General features: G+C 47.6%; 1 protein-coding gene across 1 annotated transcript in view; it reads right to left on the bottom strand.

Moving 5' to 3' along the window:
* The window catches only part of PAPPA2 (pappalysin 2), a 168,079-nt gene that overhangs the window by 89,744 nt on the left and 60,466 nt on the right, over window positions 1–17,869 (bottom strand). The window contains exons 4-8 of the mRNA XM_074962019.1: window positions 15,676–15,969; window positions 14,224–14,416; window positions 11,478–11,599; window positions 4,815–5,307; window positions 1,080–1,208 (exon numbers count right to left, since the gene is read on the bottom strand). Of these exons, the coding sequence (XP_074818120.1) occupies window positions 1,080–1,208; window positions 4,815–5,307; window positions 11,478–11,599; window positions 14,224–14,416; window positions 15,676–15,969 (1,231 nt within the window). The remainder of the gene's footprint in view (window positions 1–1,079; window positions 1,209–4,814; window positions 5,308–11,477; window positions 11,600–14,223; window positions 14,417–15,675; window positions 15,970–17,869) is intronic.

The raw sequence follows: 17,869 nt of genomic DNA, 5'->3' as shown, positions 1-17,869 counted from the left end.
TGCACACACACACACACACACACACACACACCTTCACACTCAAAACTTCAAATATTCAAGCAACTTTGCTTCAGATACTCTTCATACACAAAGATGCACAATGGGAAAAATCAATCTTGCCTCTCCACTCTCTTGACTTTGACTCACTGTTATTACCCGAAGGTTTAAAATTGTTTACTAAACAAGACTTCCTAAGCTGTGTTCCCAGCTGCCCTTTAGATCAGTCATGTTAAAAGGCTATCACAAATCTCCACTGCTTGCCTCCCATTTACGTTGCTTGTTCAGTTTTTTCAACTTCACTCAGCTTGGACAGTGGAACTAAAGTGGTGAGTCACTCTCCAGAGGCCCAGATGCCAGACCCTTAACTGTAGTAAATCAGCAACGAAGTCAACGAAGCTATGCTGAATTACACCAGCTGAGGATCTGGCCCTTTTAGCCAGTTTCCCCTGTTGGGTTTCATGCACTTAGCACCAAGTTGAAGTCAGAAAAATTCAAACTGGAAACGTGATACAAATTTTTACCAGAGAGGATAGTTAACAATTAGACGAACTTACCAGGGGATGCTGTAAGTTTCCCCATCATTTGGGGTCTTTAAATCGAGATTGGATGTCATTCTAAAATATATGCTCTAGCAGAGAACCACAAGTTACTGGGCACAATGCAGAATCATTGGGTGAAGTTCTCTGGCCTGGTCTATGCAGGAGGCCAGACTAGATGATCAGAATGCTCCTTTTGGGGTTTAAAAATCTGTGACACTTTATAGAGATTGGTTCTGGCCTAAGCATTGGACCAAGCACCCACTGACTTTGGGGAAGTTCAGATCAGAATCCAGATCCAAACTCCGCACCTCGCAAGGCCCATCTTTACCTTCGAAGAAGCATTAGATTTTGCAAAACACTTTGGGTTTGAACCTTCATTCTTTAGTAATGGTTTGGCACCACTGACTTGAGTGGAGTTATGCTAGCATAAATCCGGTGTCATGGAGTGAAGGATCAGGTCTTCTGTTTACCTTTGAATCTACCCTACTAAACCGAACGGCTTTAAAAACATCTCCCAAACATGTAGAATTCAGTACTTACATGGTCACTTTTCCGTCTCCACAATAGGGAGTGCCCTGGGTATGGATCAAAGGTGGAGAGGGTTCTCCCACAGCTGCCCCAGCCATGGCCTGCACCTGGTACCGGTACAATTGGCCCGGTGTGACATCCCTGCAAAAACACAGAGGAATGAAACAAACTCGGAGAGAACAAATACCATGTGGGAAACATAGGTCTGTATGTGGCCATTTCCAGTGGATTCATTAGAGGCAAAGGGGATGCTAGAGGTTATAAAAAGCATGTGTTGTATCTAAGCAGAATAGGTAATGGTTCTGTGGATGCTACCCTGGTAGGTAGGAAGTGTTGCAATAATTGGCTGATGAATTTACCCTAATTGTAGCTCAGTTGTAAAGAGTATATCAAAGTTTAAGTAATACAATGACCTATAATAACAAATGTTAATGAAAAATAGGTCAAGTTGCTTTCAGTAACGAGTGTTGTAAATAGGTACAAGAGAACCAAATTAGTCCAAACAAAAAAAGGCCACATTGATATAATTCAAGGACCATGTTGAAATCATGCTTGGTAAAAACAGAAAATGTGGAACTGGAAATTAATAAATAAAACTGAAGTGTCAGATATTAGGCCTAATTGTGGGCAAAATACTGGGGACATGGGCTATTCCACCCACCATTCCCTTTGTGGGTCCTTAAAGAAAGACTGGGGGAAAGAAAATTAAAAAGATGGAGGCTACTGAAACAAGCTTCATAGTCATGGCTGCCACATCCACCATCTCCTGGGACTCTGGGCCTTTGTCATCCTAATCCTGAGAGATGTCCTGACCAGGCCAGGCCAGGCCAGAGAGAGGGCTCCAGAAAACATCCATGCCTCTACTGGTTCCAGCTGAATCTCCAAACACCACTTGGGATGCAACAGGATTGGATTTTAACAACAGCTCCAGCCAATTTCAACTACCTACTTCTCTTTTCCCCCAAAGGGCAGTGATAACTATCTGATACCAACTAAGAGACTGTCAAACAAGGGAGTTTTTCCCTTCTAAAAAACTCTCCAACTAAAGGAAAAGGGGAAAAAAAAATCTGTTGATAAAATAAAAGCCATACTTGATACTTCACATTTCAAATACTTTCACTGTTTTCCCTTCCTCTCTGGATCTTTAATAAAATGTTAAAAGAATTTTTAAATGGTGTATTTGTACTAAGCAGGCTAAGAGCTCTATAGGAACAATCCCAAACCTAAGTGTGACCCTAGGAGCCCTTAATGCCCACTGGATAGGGTGCACTGTCTATCTTCAGACCCAACCAACTCACTGCACCCAAACCTTTGTTGTCATGCTATTTATCCAAAAGGTGTTGGGTAAGGTACCACGTGAAAGCTAATAACGTGCAGGTTATGACTATCATTGTGAAATTCATGTGTTAACGTTACATGTGAAGTTATGAATTCCCTCTGTATGATGTTACCAGAACATGTTGAAGACCAGACAGCGGAGCCTAGGCAAAGGTGATAAAAAGGTGTGGCCTAGGCAAAGGCATGTCAGTGTGCCTCAATTTACATATTAGCAGTATTCAAAACCATTGAGCTAAACCGAGGGGTGGGAGGGGTTCCTGAGCTCAAGAAACAGAGAATGAAGATAGATCCTGCACCCCAGAGAGACAGAGGACTGAATCCCCAAGAGGCCTTCCTGACTTGTAAGACAAAGAAAATCCAAAGGTGAGGCATGATTATGATTACCCTCTACAAAAGCCACGTTGACTCTTCCCCAACATACCATGTTCATCTAGGTCAGTGGTTTTCACCCTTTTTCATTTATGGGCCCCTAAAAAATTTCAAATGGAGATGCGGACCTCTTTGGAAATCTTAGACTTAGTCTGCAGCCCCCCAGGGGTCCACAGACCAAAGGTTGCTATAGTGTCAAGTTTCAACCAATTTGCCTGCAACTGAAGTTAAGCTAGCTGGCCTGGAATTGCCAGGTTCACCTCTGGAGCCTTTTTTAAAAATAAGTGTTACATTAGTTATCCTCCAGTCATCTGGTACAGAGGCTGATTTAAACAATAAGTTACGTACCACAGTTAGTAGTTCTGCAGTTTCATGTCCGAGTTCCTTTAGAACTCTTGGGTGAATACCTTCTAGTTCTGGTGACTTATTACTTTTTAAATTGATCAGATTGTTCCAAAACCTCCTCTATTGACACCTCAATCTGGGACAGTTCCTCAGATTTTTCACCTAAAAAGAATGGCTCAGGTGTGGAAAACTCCTTCATGGCCTCTGCATTAAAGACTGATGCAAAAAAATCATTTTGCTTCTCCATAACAGCCTTGTTTTCCTTGAGTGCTCCTTTACCACCTTGATCGTCCAGTGGCCGCACTGATTGTTTGGGAGGCTTTCTGCTTCTGATGTACATTAAAAAAATTCAGTTAGTTTTTGTGTCTTTTGCTAGTTGCTCTTCAAATTCTTTTTCAGCCTTTTATACTTGGCTTGCCAGAGTTTATGTTCCTTTCTATTTTCCCCAGTAGGATGAAACTTTTCTAAACTTGTGTGCTTCTAGAAAGCTAACAGATTGGTGTCTCTGGAGAGACCTAACACTTTCTCTGGGAGGGTCCAGTGACAGGGGCTGGTTCTTACAGTAGGAAGATTTTGGGATGAATCTGGGGCTAGAAGGGTACTAAGGCCAGGCTGCAAACCAGTAGTAACCAGGTTGGGCAAAGCCAGGATGAGGGTTATGTCCTGCTGGCAGGCTTCTGGGGTCAGAGCTCTGGGCCAAAGCTGCACAGCCACAAGACATGTAAGGATACAAGGCAGTCGGTGACAGAACCATAGGCGCCTACTTCTGCTCCTGCTGGTGGGTGCTCAACCCCCCTCTGCCCCTGGCCCGGCCCTGATGATGCTCTAGATACAGGATCCTGGGTTTTACAAGGGGGAAGAAGGGTAAGCTGGTGTGTGTTAGGGGTGGAGGGGAACAAGAGAGACAAGGAGTGGGAGAGATGGTCCTCAGAATCTCAATGAAATTTGCATGGCTTGGCCTGGGTATGGATGGATAGATGGAAAGAAGCCACACAGTTCAGATCTGGGCTTTGAACCCCCTCAAAGTTCAGGGTGTTTAAAACTAGCATGTAAATTTAGCCAGGCAGGCAGACAGGCATAATTTGGCAAATTCCAATCTAGATTCCAGTTTCCCATGTCCCCAAAGTCTGGGGGTATTTGGATCTGAGGTTTTGGTTATGGCCCATCTCTATATTAATAAAACATTCAGGGTGCCAATATATCCAAGCCATGAGACTGTATTGCACTGTGGCACATGCACATACACAAAGCCAAAAGCACAGGTAGGTTTCTCCCCAATTCTACAATTGCCATGAGCCGAGGCTATAGAAAGAGGATCTGTAGCAAGTAATCAGAGGAGCCTGCCATGTTTCCCTCTAGGTGGACCATCGCATGAAATTATCCCCTACTCTATGTGACTTGAACAGTCATTACCCTGGTCCCACAGATGGGGAAATGTGTCAAAGTTAAAGAGTTCTCTCTAGTGGGAAACAGCTTTCTGGTGAGTATCATGCTAGTGTCACAGAACTGCCATAAGGAATGGGGTGTTCTGGGCGAACTCTGTGGCTGGGCGTTCATGGCACTGCTCACCACAGAGCGGCTGAGTCCTAAAAACCGTCAATGAATCCAAATGCAGAAGCCAGAAAAGCAAGGAGAACTAGAACAGCATCCCTCCCCCTCCCCCGGGGCCTTTGGTGGACCGATCTTGCTACTCACGTGTCGGTGAACTTTCGGTGCATGTGCAACCCCGTTATGGGGGAGCCGCTAGCAAACGGGGGGTCCCGCAGGATCCTGTACCTCACAGGCTTGCAGCTGGAGCAGAGGGGGCTCTGGGGCATGGAGGTTAAGAGAGCCGCATCTATCTCCATCCGCTCATCAAAGGTGTAGACCTTTACCCCAGACACCTTCCTGTTGACGTTGAGCCTAACAGTGAGGGGGGTGTCGCAGAAAGTGTCCAGGGGGCCCAGGTGAATGGACTCCCCATGCTCCGTCAGGATTTCAATGTCAGACAAGGCCTTGGGCGAGTCTGTGGAGAGGTAGGTGGTCCACAGTACAAGAGACTCCGGGTACACGGGGTGCAGGAAACGCAGCTCCAGGATACAACCATGCGGCTGGGGGCAAGGAACAGTCATGTTCATGTGGTACAGGTGGAGCTCTGGGCTCCAGGCCTGCAGGCTGGGCTCACAGGGCTGATCCACATCTGGGGGGCCTAGACAAGGGGAGAATATAGATCCCTATAAGGAGCAGGGCAGTTCATTTCAGTAGCAGAGATATATGATAGTCTGTACATACATGCACACACATTGAGGTGAACGCCCCCCCATGTATGCACATATAAACACAGATACATACGCACATGTGTGAAGGAGACCAAAGCCCTGAGGTAAGTGGGGAAGGGAGATACCAGGAGGAAGCACGAGCAGGAGAGCGCAAGAGGGGAGGACTCCTGCCTCATACTGAGAAAGCGGGACGATCAGCGAGTTATCTTAAGTGCCTATGTCACAAAGTTTGGGGGAGACAGGGTCCTGCAAACCCCTCCCCCCCACTTCCTGTGATTCACCGTGACTCTCAGCCAGCCAGTAAAACAGAAGGTTTATTAGAGACGACAGGAACACAGTCCAAACCAAAGCTTGTAGGCACAAACCAGACCCCTCAGTCAGGTCCTTCTGGGGGGCAGGGAGATTAAACCCCAGCCTTGGGGCTCCTGCCTCTTCCCCAGGCTGCTCCAAACTGATACACCCTCCAGCCATCTCACCCAGCCTTCCCACAGCTCCTCCTCCAGCCTTTGTCCAGTTTCCTGGGCAGAAGGTGTCACCTCGCCCCCACCCCCTCCTGGCTCAAGTATCTTCCCTCAAGGGAAGTCTCCCATTCCCAGCTCAATACTCCCCGCTCCCTGCTGCATCACAGACTGTACACAAATGCAAGAAGCCTGGGAAACAAGCAGGGAGAACTGGAAGTCCTGGCACAGTCAAGGAATTATGATGTGATTGGAATAACAGAGACTTGGTGGGATAACTCACATGACTGGAGTACTGTCATGGATGGATATAAACTGTTCAGGAAGGACAGGCAGGGCAGAAAAGGTGGGGGAGTTGCACTGTATGAAAGAGAGGAGTATGACTGCTCAGAGCTCCGGTATGAAACCGCAGAAAAACCTGAGAGTCTCTGGGTTAAGTTTAGAAGCGTGAGCAACAAGGGTGATGTCGTCGTGGGAGTCTGCTATAGACCACCGGACCGGGGGATGAGGTGGACGGGGCTTTCTTCTGGCAACTAACAGAAGTTACTAGATCGGAGGCCCTGGTTCTCATGGGAGACTTCAATCACCCTGATATCTGCTGGGAGAGCAATACAGCGGTGCACAGACAATCCAGGATGTTTTTGGAAAGTGTAGGGGACAATTTCCTGATGCAAGTGCTGGAGGAACGAACTAGGGGCAGAGCTCTTCTTGACCTGCTGCTCACAAACCAGGAAGAATTAGTAGGGGAAGCAAAAAAGTGGATGGGAACCTGAGAGGCAGTGACCATGAGATGGTCGAGTTCAGGATCCTGACACAAGGAAGAAAGGAGAGCAGCAGAATACGGACCCTAGACTTCAGACTTTGACTCCCTCAGGGAACGGATGGGCAGGATCCCCTGGGAGAACAACATGAGGGGGAAAGGAGTCCAGGAGAGCTGGCTATATTTTAAAGAATCCTTATTGAGGTTACAGGAACAAACCATCCCGATGTGTAGAAAGAATAGTAAATATGGCAGGCGACCAGCTTGGCTTAACAGTGAAATCCTTGCTGATCTTGAACACAAAAAAGAAGCTTACAAGAAGTGGAAGATTGGACAAATGACCAGGGAGGAGTATAAAAATATTGCTCAGGCATGCAGGAGTGACATCAGGAAGGCCAAATCACACCTGGAGTTGCAGCTGGCAAGAGATGTTAAGAGTAACAACAAGGGTTTCTTCAGGTATGTTAGTAACAAGAAAGCAGCCAAGGAAAGTGTGGGCCCCTTACTGAATGAGGGAGGCAACCTAGTGAGAGAGGATGTGGAAAAAGCTAATGTACTCAATGCTTTTTTTGCCTTTGTCTTCATGAACAAGGTCAGCTCCCAGACTACTGCACTGGGCAGCACAGCATGGGGAGGAGGTGACCAGCCCTCTGTGGAGAAAGAAGTGGTTCAGGACTATTTAGAAAAGCCGGATGAGCACAAGTCCATGGGACCAGATGTGCTGCATCCGAGAGTGCTAAAGGAGTTGGCGGATGTGATTGCAGAGCCATTGGCCATTATCTTTGAAAACTCATGGCGATCGGGGGAGGTCCCGGATGACTGGAAAAAGGCTAATGTAGTGCTCATCTTTAAAAAAGCGAAGGAGGAGGATCCGGGGAACTACAGGCCAGTCAGCCTCACCTCAGTCCCTGGAAAAAATAATGGATCAGGTCCTCCAGAAATCAATTCTGAAGCACTTAGAGGAGAGGAAAGTGATCAGGAACAGTCAGCATGGATTCACCAAGGGCAAGTCATGCCTGATTAATCTAATTGCCTTCTATGACGAGATAAGTGGCTCTATGGATGAGGGGAAAGCAGTGGACATGTTATTCCTTGACTTTAGCAAAGCTTTTGACATGGTCTCCCACAGTATTCTTGCCAGCAAGTTAAAGAAGTATTAGCTAGATGAATGGACTATAAGGTGGATAGAAAGCTGGCTAGATTGTCGGGCTCAACGGGTAGTGATCAATGGCTCCATGTCTAGCTGGCAACTGATATCAAGCAGAATGCCCCAAGGGTCGGTCCTGGGGCCGGTTTTGTTCAATATCTTCATTAATGATCTGGCAGATGGCGTGGACTGCACCCTCAGCAAGTTTGCAGATGACACTAAACTGGGAGGAGTGATAGATACGCTGGAGTAGGGATAGGATACAGAGGGCCCGAGACAAATTAGAGGATTGGGCCAAAAGAAATCTGATGAGGTTCAACAAGGACAAGTGCAAAGTCCTGCACTTAGGACGGAAGAATCCCATGCATTGCTACAGACTAGGGACCGAATGGCTAGGCAGCAGTTCTGCAGAAAAGGACCTAGGGGTGACAGTGGACGAGAAGCTGGATATGAGTCAACAGTGTGCCCTTGTTGCCAAGAAGGCAAACGGCATTTTGGGCTGTATAAGTAAGGGCATTGCCAGCAGATTGAGGGATGTGATCGTTCCCCCCTATTCGGCATTGGTGAGGCCTCATCTGGAGTATTGTGTCCAGTCTTGGGCCCCACACTACAAGAAGGATGTGGAAAAATTGGAAAGCATCCAGCAGAGGGCAACAAAAATGATTAGGAGACTGGAACACATGATTTATGAGGAGAGGTAGCGGGAACTGGGATTATTTAGTCTGCAGAAGAGAAGAATGAGGGGGGATTTGATAGCTGCTTTCAACTACCTGAAGGGGGGTTCCAAAGAAGATGGATCTAGACTGTTCTCAGTGGTACCAGATGACAGAACAAGGAGTAATGGTCTCAAGTTGCAGTGGGGGAGGTTTAGGTTGGATATTAGGAAAAACTTTTTCCCTAGGAGCGTGGTGAAGCACTGGAATGCATTACCTTGGGAAGTGGTGGAATCTCCTTCCTTTGAGGTTAAGGTCAGGCTAGACAAAGCCCTGGCTAGGATGATTTAGCTGGGGATTGGTCCTGCTTTGAGCAGGGGGTTGGACTAGATGACTTCCTGAGGTCCCTTCCAACCCTGAGATTCTATTATTCTGTGTGCAGACAATGATGCCATCATATGCACACAACCACACATAAGCACCAACATACAGTGTGTGCTCAAATGTCTCAGAGCATACAGATATCAAACACACTTGTGTCTCCATGCATAAATCCTCAGATCCCTAACAGCATGAAAAAACAAACATATGTATCCCACTCTACACGCATGCCTGCACAGACATACACAGGCCTGAACATGCGTATCTAGGAATTTTTCAACAAAATGGTTTTGGCTCATTTGTTGAAACCAAAACCAATGGTTTTGTGGGAATGGCCAGTCTCCATGGATTGCGTGACCGATAAAAAGTTGAAAAAGAGTTTTGACATTGTCGAAATGGGTCACTTCTCCATTGGCTAAACAAAACATTTCAGTTTTTCAGTTCAAAACTGCTTTTTTTGTTTCAAAATTTAACTTCATTTATACTAAAAAAAGTTTCAAAAACGAAAAAAAGGTCCAAATCTAAATGTTTTGAAATCCCAAACCAGAATATTTTTCAGTTTATCGGTTCAGAAAAATGTTCAAGCTTTTGACTTTTTGTTCCGATCTGGGAGGGGAAAAATATTCAAAATCTCAAAAATTCTCACAAGAGAGGAACCCCCGACCCAATCTTATCGAACAGGTCAGTGCAAACATCCCCCCTTTGCACAGAACTGTACAATGACTCAGGCACAAACACATACTCTATATACCTGTGTATCCACAGGAACACCTGCAGACACATGCGTTCATTTTGTCAGAAATACAGGTATACCTGCACACACACACAAACCCACACATGCCTGGACACACAGACACGGACTGCACCAAGCAGGATTCTGTGATTGGTCTCAATGCCACTGGCATACTAACTATTCACCTGCGATGGAGAGAAATTAGCATGAGTTAACTGCCGACATCTCTCACCCTGCATTAGTGCTAGGTTTTGTTCGGACCATCCTTCCCATTCTTAGGCACAAGCTCACAGAGGAGAAGTTAAGGAAACTAGTTTTCAGGCAGATCCCAATTCAGGGCTCATGGCCCATTAGCTGAGCACGTTCGAGTGAGGAGGAGCAGAGGAGCACACCCGGCTGGCTGAGTGTCATCAGTACAGATGGGCCCATGCTGCCAAGTTTGCCTCTGAATTCTTATTTGATCTCCAAACATCCTAAGGCTGAAGGGGTCAGGGATTAGATCATTCTCCTAGGCGAAGCAGCACAAAAGGAATTTGATGCTTTTCTATAGCGGCAGCTGGCGGTTCTTCTGTCACAGGGAGTGGTGTAAAGCATTAGGGGCATTCTGGGGTGGCCAACGGCAGGAGAGGGCATGGCTGTATGCTGGTGATCCCAAGCCAGCAGAATAGTCCCTAGTGGAAGTCCTGTTCATCAGGGGCCCATCTCAGCCCAGGAGCAGACTGGGCCGAGAGCCACCTTTGCCTCCACCCCATCAGTGACAGCAAAGCTTGCTCAGGATTGAGCCCTATGCAGTCAGCAAGGGAAACCAACACGGATGTGCTCTGAGCCATGGAAAGAGAAGCTGAGCATAACCAATTTCAAGTTTACGGACTCTGCTGAAAACACCCAATTTTTCCCAAGGCCACAAACAATTGTTCTATTTAGTGCCTATCCAAGGCCTGGACTTGTGCCACTGTCCCCATAAAATCCCCCAGGTTGTGCAGAACTGTTTCTCTCTCTCTCTCTCACCCCAGCTGATACATACTGGTGAAAACTGCACACTGGTGTGGAGAAAAATTTAGCATCTCCTAAGGGGAAAGCCAGTTCTGATCTGCAAGGGATGACACGGCCACCTGACAGCCCGGGAAATGGAAAATGCTGAAGCTAACCGCTCCAAACGTTCTGCTGTTTAACCAAATTGGCACAACCTCTTTTTTCCCCTCATTTGTCACTTTCTCTGATTGCGAGAGAGGTTTCCACCCCCCTCCAGTCTCGAGCGGAAGTTTCCACTGACACCATGAAACCCTTGGCTCTTTCCTATGCCAGGGGCACGTGCATGCCAGTGTGATTCATGCTGTAACTTGTCTGGTAGGCAAGGCCAGGGGCAAGATAACCTGCCCTAGGGTGCTTTTTAAACTGACCTCCCTGGCTCATAAACACTTGAAACTGGATACACCTATCAGTTCATCCCATCCATCCCGTTGGTGGGGAAGAAGGACTACTCCCTACGCTGTGTTCTCCAGGGCTCTGCCTGGACCTAAATGATCCAAGAAATGAGATTCTCACCAACACCTCAGGAAGAGTATGCCACTCTCTATGGCTGGATCAAAGTCCATGGAAGTCCAAGAGAAGGCTCCTATAGGGTCTGATCCAAAGCCAAAGAGGTGGGTGCACCATACACTGGTTTTTCTTTTGGTGACATCAGACCAACTGAACAGGTTCCCAGGTGCCTCTTTTCTCTCTCCAACACCCTCCTGGGAAGCTGTTAGTAACAATGATGAGCTCCCTGCACCCCAAAGTTGCTGGTATCTCCAGTACGGTCCCTGGGAGCTGAGCTTTACCTTATGCAATCTTCTACCAAGGGATATTTATTTTGCATATTTAAATTTAGATAGAGCAGAAAGATATGGAAAATTGGGTCTCAGATGATCTCATCTCCACCGAGGGGAGCGGCAGTCACTGTGAATGAGAGAGGACAAGGCACTTTACCTACTGCCTCCTCAGGGGTCCAGTAGCCGGAGGAGTCACAGACTCGAGGGGAAGAGGCCTCATGCACATATTGGCTGAAAGTACCATCTTCAGCACAGTCCCCGCAGAGGGTGCTGGGGTCCCTGCAGAACAGAGAGAGAGAGAGAGAGAATGAGGAAAACTCTTTCCCCCCCCCCAGTTTCTGATCAGACTTGGACTCTCCTCACTCAATCCCCAACTCTGCATGACATGGGAAGCCCATAAGAGTCAGCTGCTTGGCTTGCTTGTTCTCACAGCCAGCTCTGGCACAGGCTGGGGAGGGAAAGGGAAACCTTCTGGTTAAGGTACCATACTGGTGATCTGGGTTGGATCCCCAGCTTGTCTACAGATTCCCCGTGTGATCTCAGACAGGTCAGTAAACGCTCTGTGCCTCAGTTTCCCCTCTCAAAAATGGGGAGAATAGCCTTTCCTGTGTCTGCCTTGACTATTTAGACTACAAGCAGTCTGGGCCAAAGTACGTCTCATACTATGTGTACGTACAGAGCCTGGCACAAGTGGAGCCATGCACTCAGCTTTGGCCTCTAGATGCCCCCATAATACAAATAAGCGATCATGTTTAATTAAAGTGTCAGCATTAAGCTAACGAGGGACCGGGGCAGTATTTCCTGCTCCAAAGACAATGTCAAAACATTCCATTCAGTTAGTCCTGAACGCTCTGCAGTATTTTTCAATCATAAGCCTCCGCTTTCCTTCTCGGGCCATTCTTTTAATGATGCAAGCCCATTTGATGGTTCGGACACCTGTCTGTGCCCTCACTGGGTGACATATGCCATTCGGGAGCCAGGAACAGCACTGCGTATGAGCCATTTGGTGCAGCTAGGGAGCAATTATTCCATAATTGGGCAGGATGTCCTCAGACATCGATTTTCTATGAATTAAAAGGCATTTGAAAGGCCAGATTTGTAAAATGCTTTCAGGGGGATGTGAGACTTCGCTCGCCTTCGCAAAGGGCTTTGAGCTGGTAGCTGTTAGAGAAGTATTATTCTTATTCTTTTGCAAACGGCTTATGGGCACAACCGCTTTGCACTGCCATTGTAACTCACAGCATTCACAAGCTGCTAAGCTTTGTAAGGCCCCAAATGAAGACAATATTTAAGCCCTAGTCACCTAAACAATTAAACATGCTTAATTTTCAGGATGTGTGTAAGTCCCATTAAAGTCAATGGGACCGAAGAAGCACATGCCTAAAGATGAGCGCATGCTTAAGTGCTTTGGTGAACATGGATGGACTAGTGAATCAGGGCCTCGGCTACTGTCAGTCTCAGGTCTATACAAACATTTCCCAGGGCATTAATAAAGAAAAGGACAGATTATATACAGTCCTCTCCAAAGCCCGCTGAAGTCAAAGGGAGTAATAAATAAATATTACCAAGCTCTTATATGACGCATTTCATCAATAGGTCTCAATGCTCTTTATGCAGGACATAAATATCCTTACCCCCATTTTACAGATAGGAAAACTGAGGCACAGAGAGGGGAAGTGACTTGATCAATGTCACCCAGCAGGCCAGTGGCAGAGCCAGGACTAGACAGCAGGTCCCCGGAATCACAGTCCAGTGCTCTATCAATTGGGCCGCACTGGGTTTTCACTGACTTCATGATTAGGACCCTGGCCTATGCGATTTTTAAAAATTTATGCGATGCCAATTCTACAGCAATAACCAGCTGCCGATCTTGAGCACTTCCCAGCTCAGGGACTCAGAGGATTTAATTATTAAATATTCAGTTAGTGTCGACGATATGTGCAAACTTGAGTCCCTGACGTTAGGCACCTTAGTCAGGCACTCAGACAAAAGAGGCCTGATCTTGAGAATGATGAGTCTCCACAATTCCAGATGAATGTGGCTGTTCAGCACCCCTGAAAGTCAGGCTCCTTTTAGTCAGGTGCCTAGCTAGGAACTGAAGGGGCTAACTTAAGATACTGACATCTGAAAATATTACTGACGTGCCTGAAGTCACAAAGCAGGGATCCAAATCCCAACGTTCTGGCTCCTGGTCCTGTGCGTTAACCACAAGACCATATTCCCTCCTCATAAATCAGTAGTTTATCCAGTTAAGTACTAAGCGAAGCCCTTTTTTCATTCAGTAATTGCGCTCTCAGGTTGCATTTGGCATTGTCTCCTGATGACACACAACCCTTTGGCACTCTCTCTGCGCCCCCCAATAGCGGAATGCTTTTTGGAGGATGCTTGCTTGACACCCCAGCACACGCTGCCATCACAATAGTAAACTTGTAACCAGGCGTTTTTTCTAGTGAACGTAACTTGGGGGGTTGCCTCGTTCCTCTATTTCTACAAGGCAGCTGCACAAATAGCTGCCCGCTCTCCACCCACTCAAAACACACACACACACACAAAAAAACCAGGCAGGGTCTGCCAGTTGGCAAAGAGCTTGAGGGTTTTGCCAACTCATCTTCATCACCTTCACTAACTTTTGAAATTCCCTGGTTCAGTGCCAAATGACTTTTCCTAGGGAACCACGGACAAATAAATGGTGACAGGCAATTCCCAGTGGAAGCAAGTACAGGCAATTGTTTAGGGATCCAGGTATGGGCCAAGGTCAGTGGTAGGACTACAAAACCAGTTCCTGGCCAAAGTGATCTAGAAGAAGCAAGAGGTCAGTAGTCAGGCCAGCACATTTTAGTTTATGCCGGTTTTCTGGCATGCTCAGCCAAGCATGGGACCTTCTCAGTGACAATGCCTCTTACCTTTCATAGAGAACGCCACTAATGGGAGGCAGCCAGTGGATGGTGAGGGAGTCTTGGCCCTGCCCAGTGACTACCGGGGGCATGGGGATTGGAGTGGGCTTTCTGCTCTGGCTCCATCGCTGGTACACCAGATCCAAATAGCAATGCATGCGAGCCACTTGGTTGGGGGTAAAACTGTCCGTGCAGTCATCGTCTGAGAGAGAAAGGAGGGAAGGGACTGACTGGTCTGTGAAACATTTTGAGATCCTCGTGTGAAAGGCATTATATAAGTGGTCATTAGCAGTATTAATTACTAAATATAGTCCTGTTTTAAGGCTCTCCTGAAGGACCAGAGAAGAACACAAATGCCCTGGGCTAGAGAGATTCCCCATGGCTTGTCCTACATGACTCCTCATGTTATTTCTCCAGTCGGCCACAAGATGGCACTATTTCAGCAGCTGTTTGTTTTCCTGACTAGACCTTTCCACAGCACAGAGGTGCTTTCCTGAGCCATGCGGATGGCCAATATCCTTGTTAAGCCACATAGGGATGAAGCTGTGGGGGAAAGACAGGGGACTCGAAGCATACTGCAAGGTTCTTTTAAAAAAAATGAACGGATGGATGAAAAGCAGTGGCTCTCGGACCTCGTTAAGGACAGAAGGGCATCGCTGCCAGTGACACTGCGTGGCTGCCATGATGAGGCAAGCCAGGCATTTCTGCCTGCTCTGTTGCGCTCCAACACACGCACAGAAGGAGCACAGAGCCAGAGCCAGTGCTATTGGACTGGCTTCCATGGAGCTATGCCAATTTACATCCACTGAGCTTCCAGCCCACAGCATGGGCCCCATGGCACATCATCTGATGTAGGATCCTGCATCCAGCGCCTGCCATGACCTGATGCTGCCAGGAAAGGTGAGGATGTCCCAGAAGCCAATCAACCCACTGTGCAATGGTGTGGCTGGTGCGTGGGAAATGTACTCCTTCCTGAGCCCAGCAGGTGACCATCTTATACCCTGGAGCATGAGATCTGATTACCCTGAGCTTAGCACATGCATAACAGCACGTTATTATCGACCCTAATATTTGCCAGCCAGGTATCGCAAACAGCTCTTCACTCAAAGCCGCTGCTGTGTCTAAAGCAGCTCTGCTGCAGAGCTCTAAGTCAATTGGAATTTGGAGGAGTTAGGCCTGAGTAAAAACTCAGTAAGGTCTTTAGGATCTGGCCCATTTCATTGACTGTCAGCAGCAGAACAGATATTGGTTATATGTTTGTATGGCACCTTTTCAGGCCAGCGGCACCACAAAACAGTTGCACAGGGTAATGAATTCAACCGTACCGCTATGCAGTGGTTGTGCAGGCCAAAGCACCAGTCTGTAGGGGCTTAGCTCTTACCCTTGCATCGCTTTGGACATAGGACTCTGGTTTCTTCAGCTGAATTTCTAGCTGATACAATAACAATTCCCTCCAGTTACCTGTGTAGCTCATGTAGTTGTTGAACGGCGTTCCGGAGAAGTAGGTGTGGCCACAAGTGTCATTGGTAGGGTCTGGATCTCGGCAGAGTTTACTTTTGGGGGTAGGGGCTGTGTCAGCACAGAGGTCTCCGGTCTCCATAGAAGGTGTAGTCTCCCTGCAGGGATCATCACAAGATTCCCTTTCGCTCACCCCCTTAAAGACATGGTAGAGTCCCAGGATATGTCCTACTTCGTGGATCATGGTGTTGGTATGGCCGGGCATGCCATAATAGGCTGGATTGAGGACCACGCCACCTGGAATTGCAAGCGCATTCAGTGTCATTAAGAGAGAGATGCGGGGAAGTAACTACCTCCAACCTCTAATGGTTTAGCCCAGCTAATACTCATGTCTCAGTTTTCTTAGCAATCACAAACAAGGTGTCTGATGCAAGAGGCAAGACAGACTTTCAGGAAGGTTGAAGGCACTCAGTGCCTTGCAGGAGCCGATTGGCACCTCGCTGGATCAGGTTCTTTGGTATTCCAACACCTGGGTCATCAGATCATTTCAGCTGCTGTTTCCTTTAATGTCTATTCTGAGATAAAACTCTCATTTACAGCCTTGGGTACGCTCTAAATGTATTTCTGACCTGGTGCACCCAACTGAGATATGTGATGCTCATGCCATGACAGTCTTGACTCCTCCCCAGAGACTAAGGGCAACATTCAAACCCAGGTGCAGATCCAAAGAAGCTGGTGGAGCAGGGTCTTACACCAGGATTGAATTTGGCCCTTGTAGCGAAGCAATGACTCACCGGCTCAGCACCTCCTGCTGGTTGTCTTGGGAATTAGTGCTTCCAGACCGGAGCACCCTCTGCAGGCCGGTGTCTCGCCCGCTGCTGGCCCCCATGTCCCTCCTGGACCCTACTGCCCCTCTCCCTCAGGGTTCTGCCCCCAGCAGTAACCCACAATCAGGGTCTCCCCACCCAGGGGAACCCCCCTACCCTCTATCTCCACCTTGCCTCAGTGGCTACTGCCAGTCACCATCTAGCCCCTGTTCACTGGGGCAGACTGCAGTCTGTAAACCACTCATCATTGGCAAGGCGGGGTTTGATCAGCTGCCTCTGCCTATTCCCAGGCTACCCCTCTGTAGCCCCAGTACCTTTCCTGGCCTTTAGGAAGGCCTGCAGCCTGGGGGTTTTCCAGGCTGGAGCTTCCCAGCTCCTCTGGCCTTTCCCCAGCTCTGGTACCCTTTTCTCCCAGGCAGGCAGCCAGTCCTCTCTCTGAAGCTAGAGAGAGAGTCTGCCTGAGCTCCTGGCTCACTGGCCTTTTATAGGGTCTGGAGACTAGATCTCTAGTCAGCAGGATTGTCTGGCTATGTAGACTTCCTCCTCAGGCCCTACGCTACCAGCACTCCCAGCTATCTTCGAGACACCACTGACTTCCTGAGGAAACTACAATCCATCAGTGATCTTCCTGAAAACACCATCCTGGCCACTATGGATGTAGAAGCCCTCTACACCAACATTCCACACAAAGATGGACTACAAGCCATCAGGAACAGTATCCCCGATAACGTCACGGCAAACCTGGTGTCTGAACTTTGTGACTTTGTCCTCACCCATAACTATTTCACATCTGGGGACAATGTACACCTTCAAATCAGTGTCACTGCTATGGGTACCTGCATGGCCTCACAGTATGCCAACATTTTTATGGCTGACATAGAACAACGCTTCCTCAGCTCTCGTCCCCTAATGCCCCTACTCTACTTGTGCTACATTGATGACATCTTCATCATCTGGACCCATGGAAAAGAAGCCCTTGAGGAATTCCACCATGATTTCAACAATTTCTATCCCACCATCAACCTCAGCCTGGACCAGTCCACACAAGAGATCCACTTCCTGGACACTATGGTGCTAATAAGCGATGGTCACATAAACATCACGCTATACCAGAAACCTACTGACCGCTATTCCTACCTACATGCCTCCAGCTTTCATCCAGACCACACCACATGATCCATTGTCTACAGCCAAGCTCTACGATACAACCACATTTGCTCCAACCCCTCAGACAGCAACAAACACCTACAAGATCTCTATCAAGCATTCTTACAACAACAATACCCACCTGCTGAAGTGAAGAAACAGACTGACAGAGCCAGAAGAGTACCCAGAAGTCACCTAATCCAGGACAGGCCCAACAAAGAAAA

The sequence above is a fragment of the Natator depressus genome, chromosome 8, assembly GCF_965152275.1.
Source record: "Natator depressus isolate rNatDep1 chromosome 8, rNatDep2.hap1, whole genome shotgun sequence".
In the NCBI taxonomy this organism is placed as follows: domain Eukaryota; kingdom Metazoa; phylum Chordata; order Testudines; family Cheloniidae; genus Natator; species Natator depressus.
Note: the sequence above shows the minus strand (reverse complement) of the source record. Positions and strands in the feature narration are given on the sequence as shown.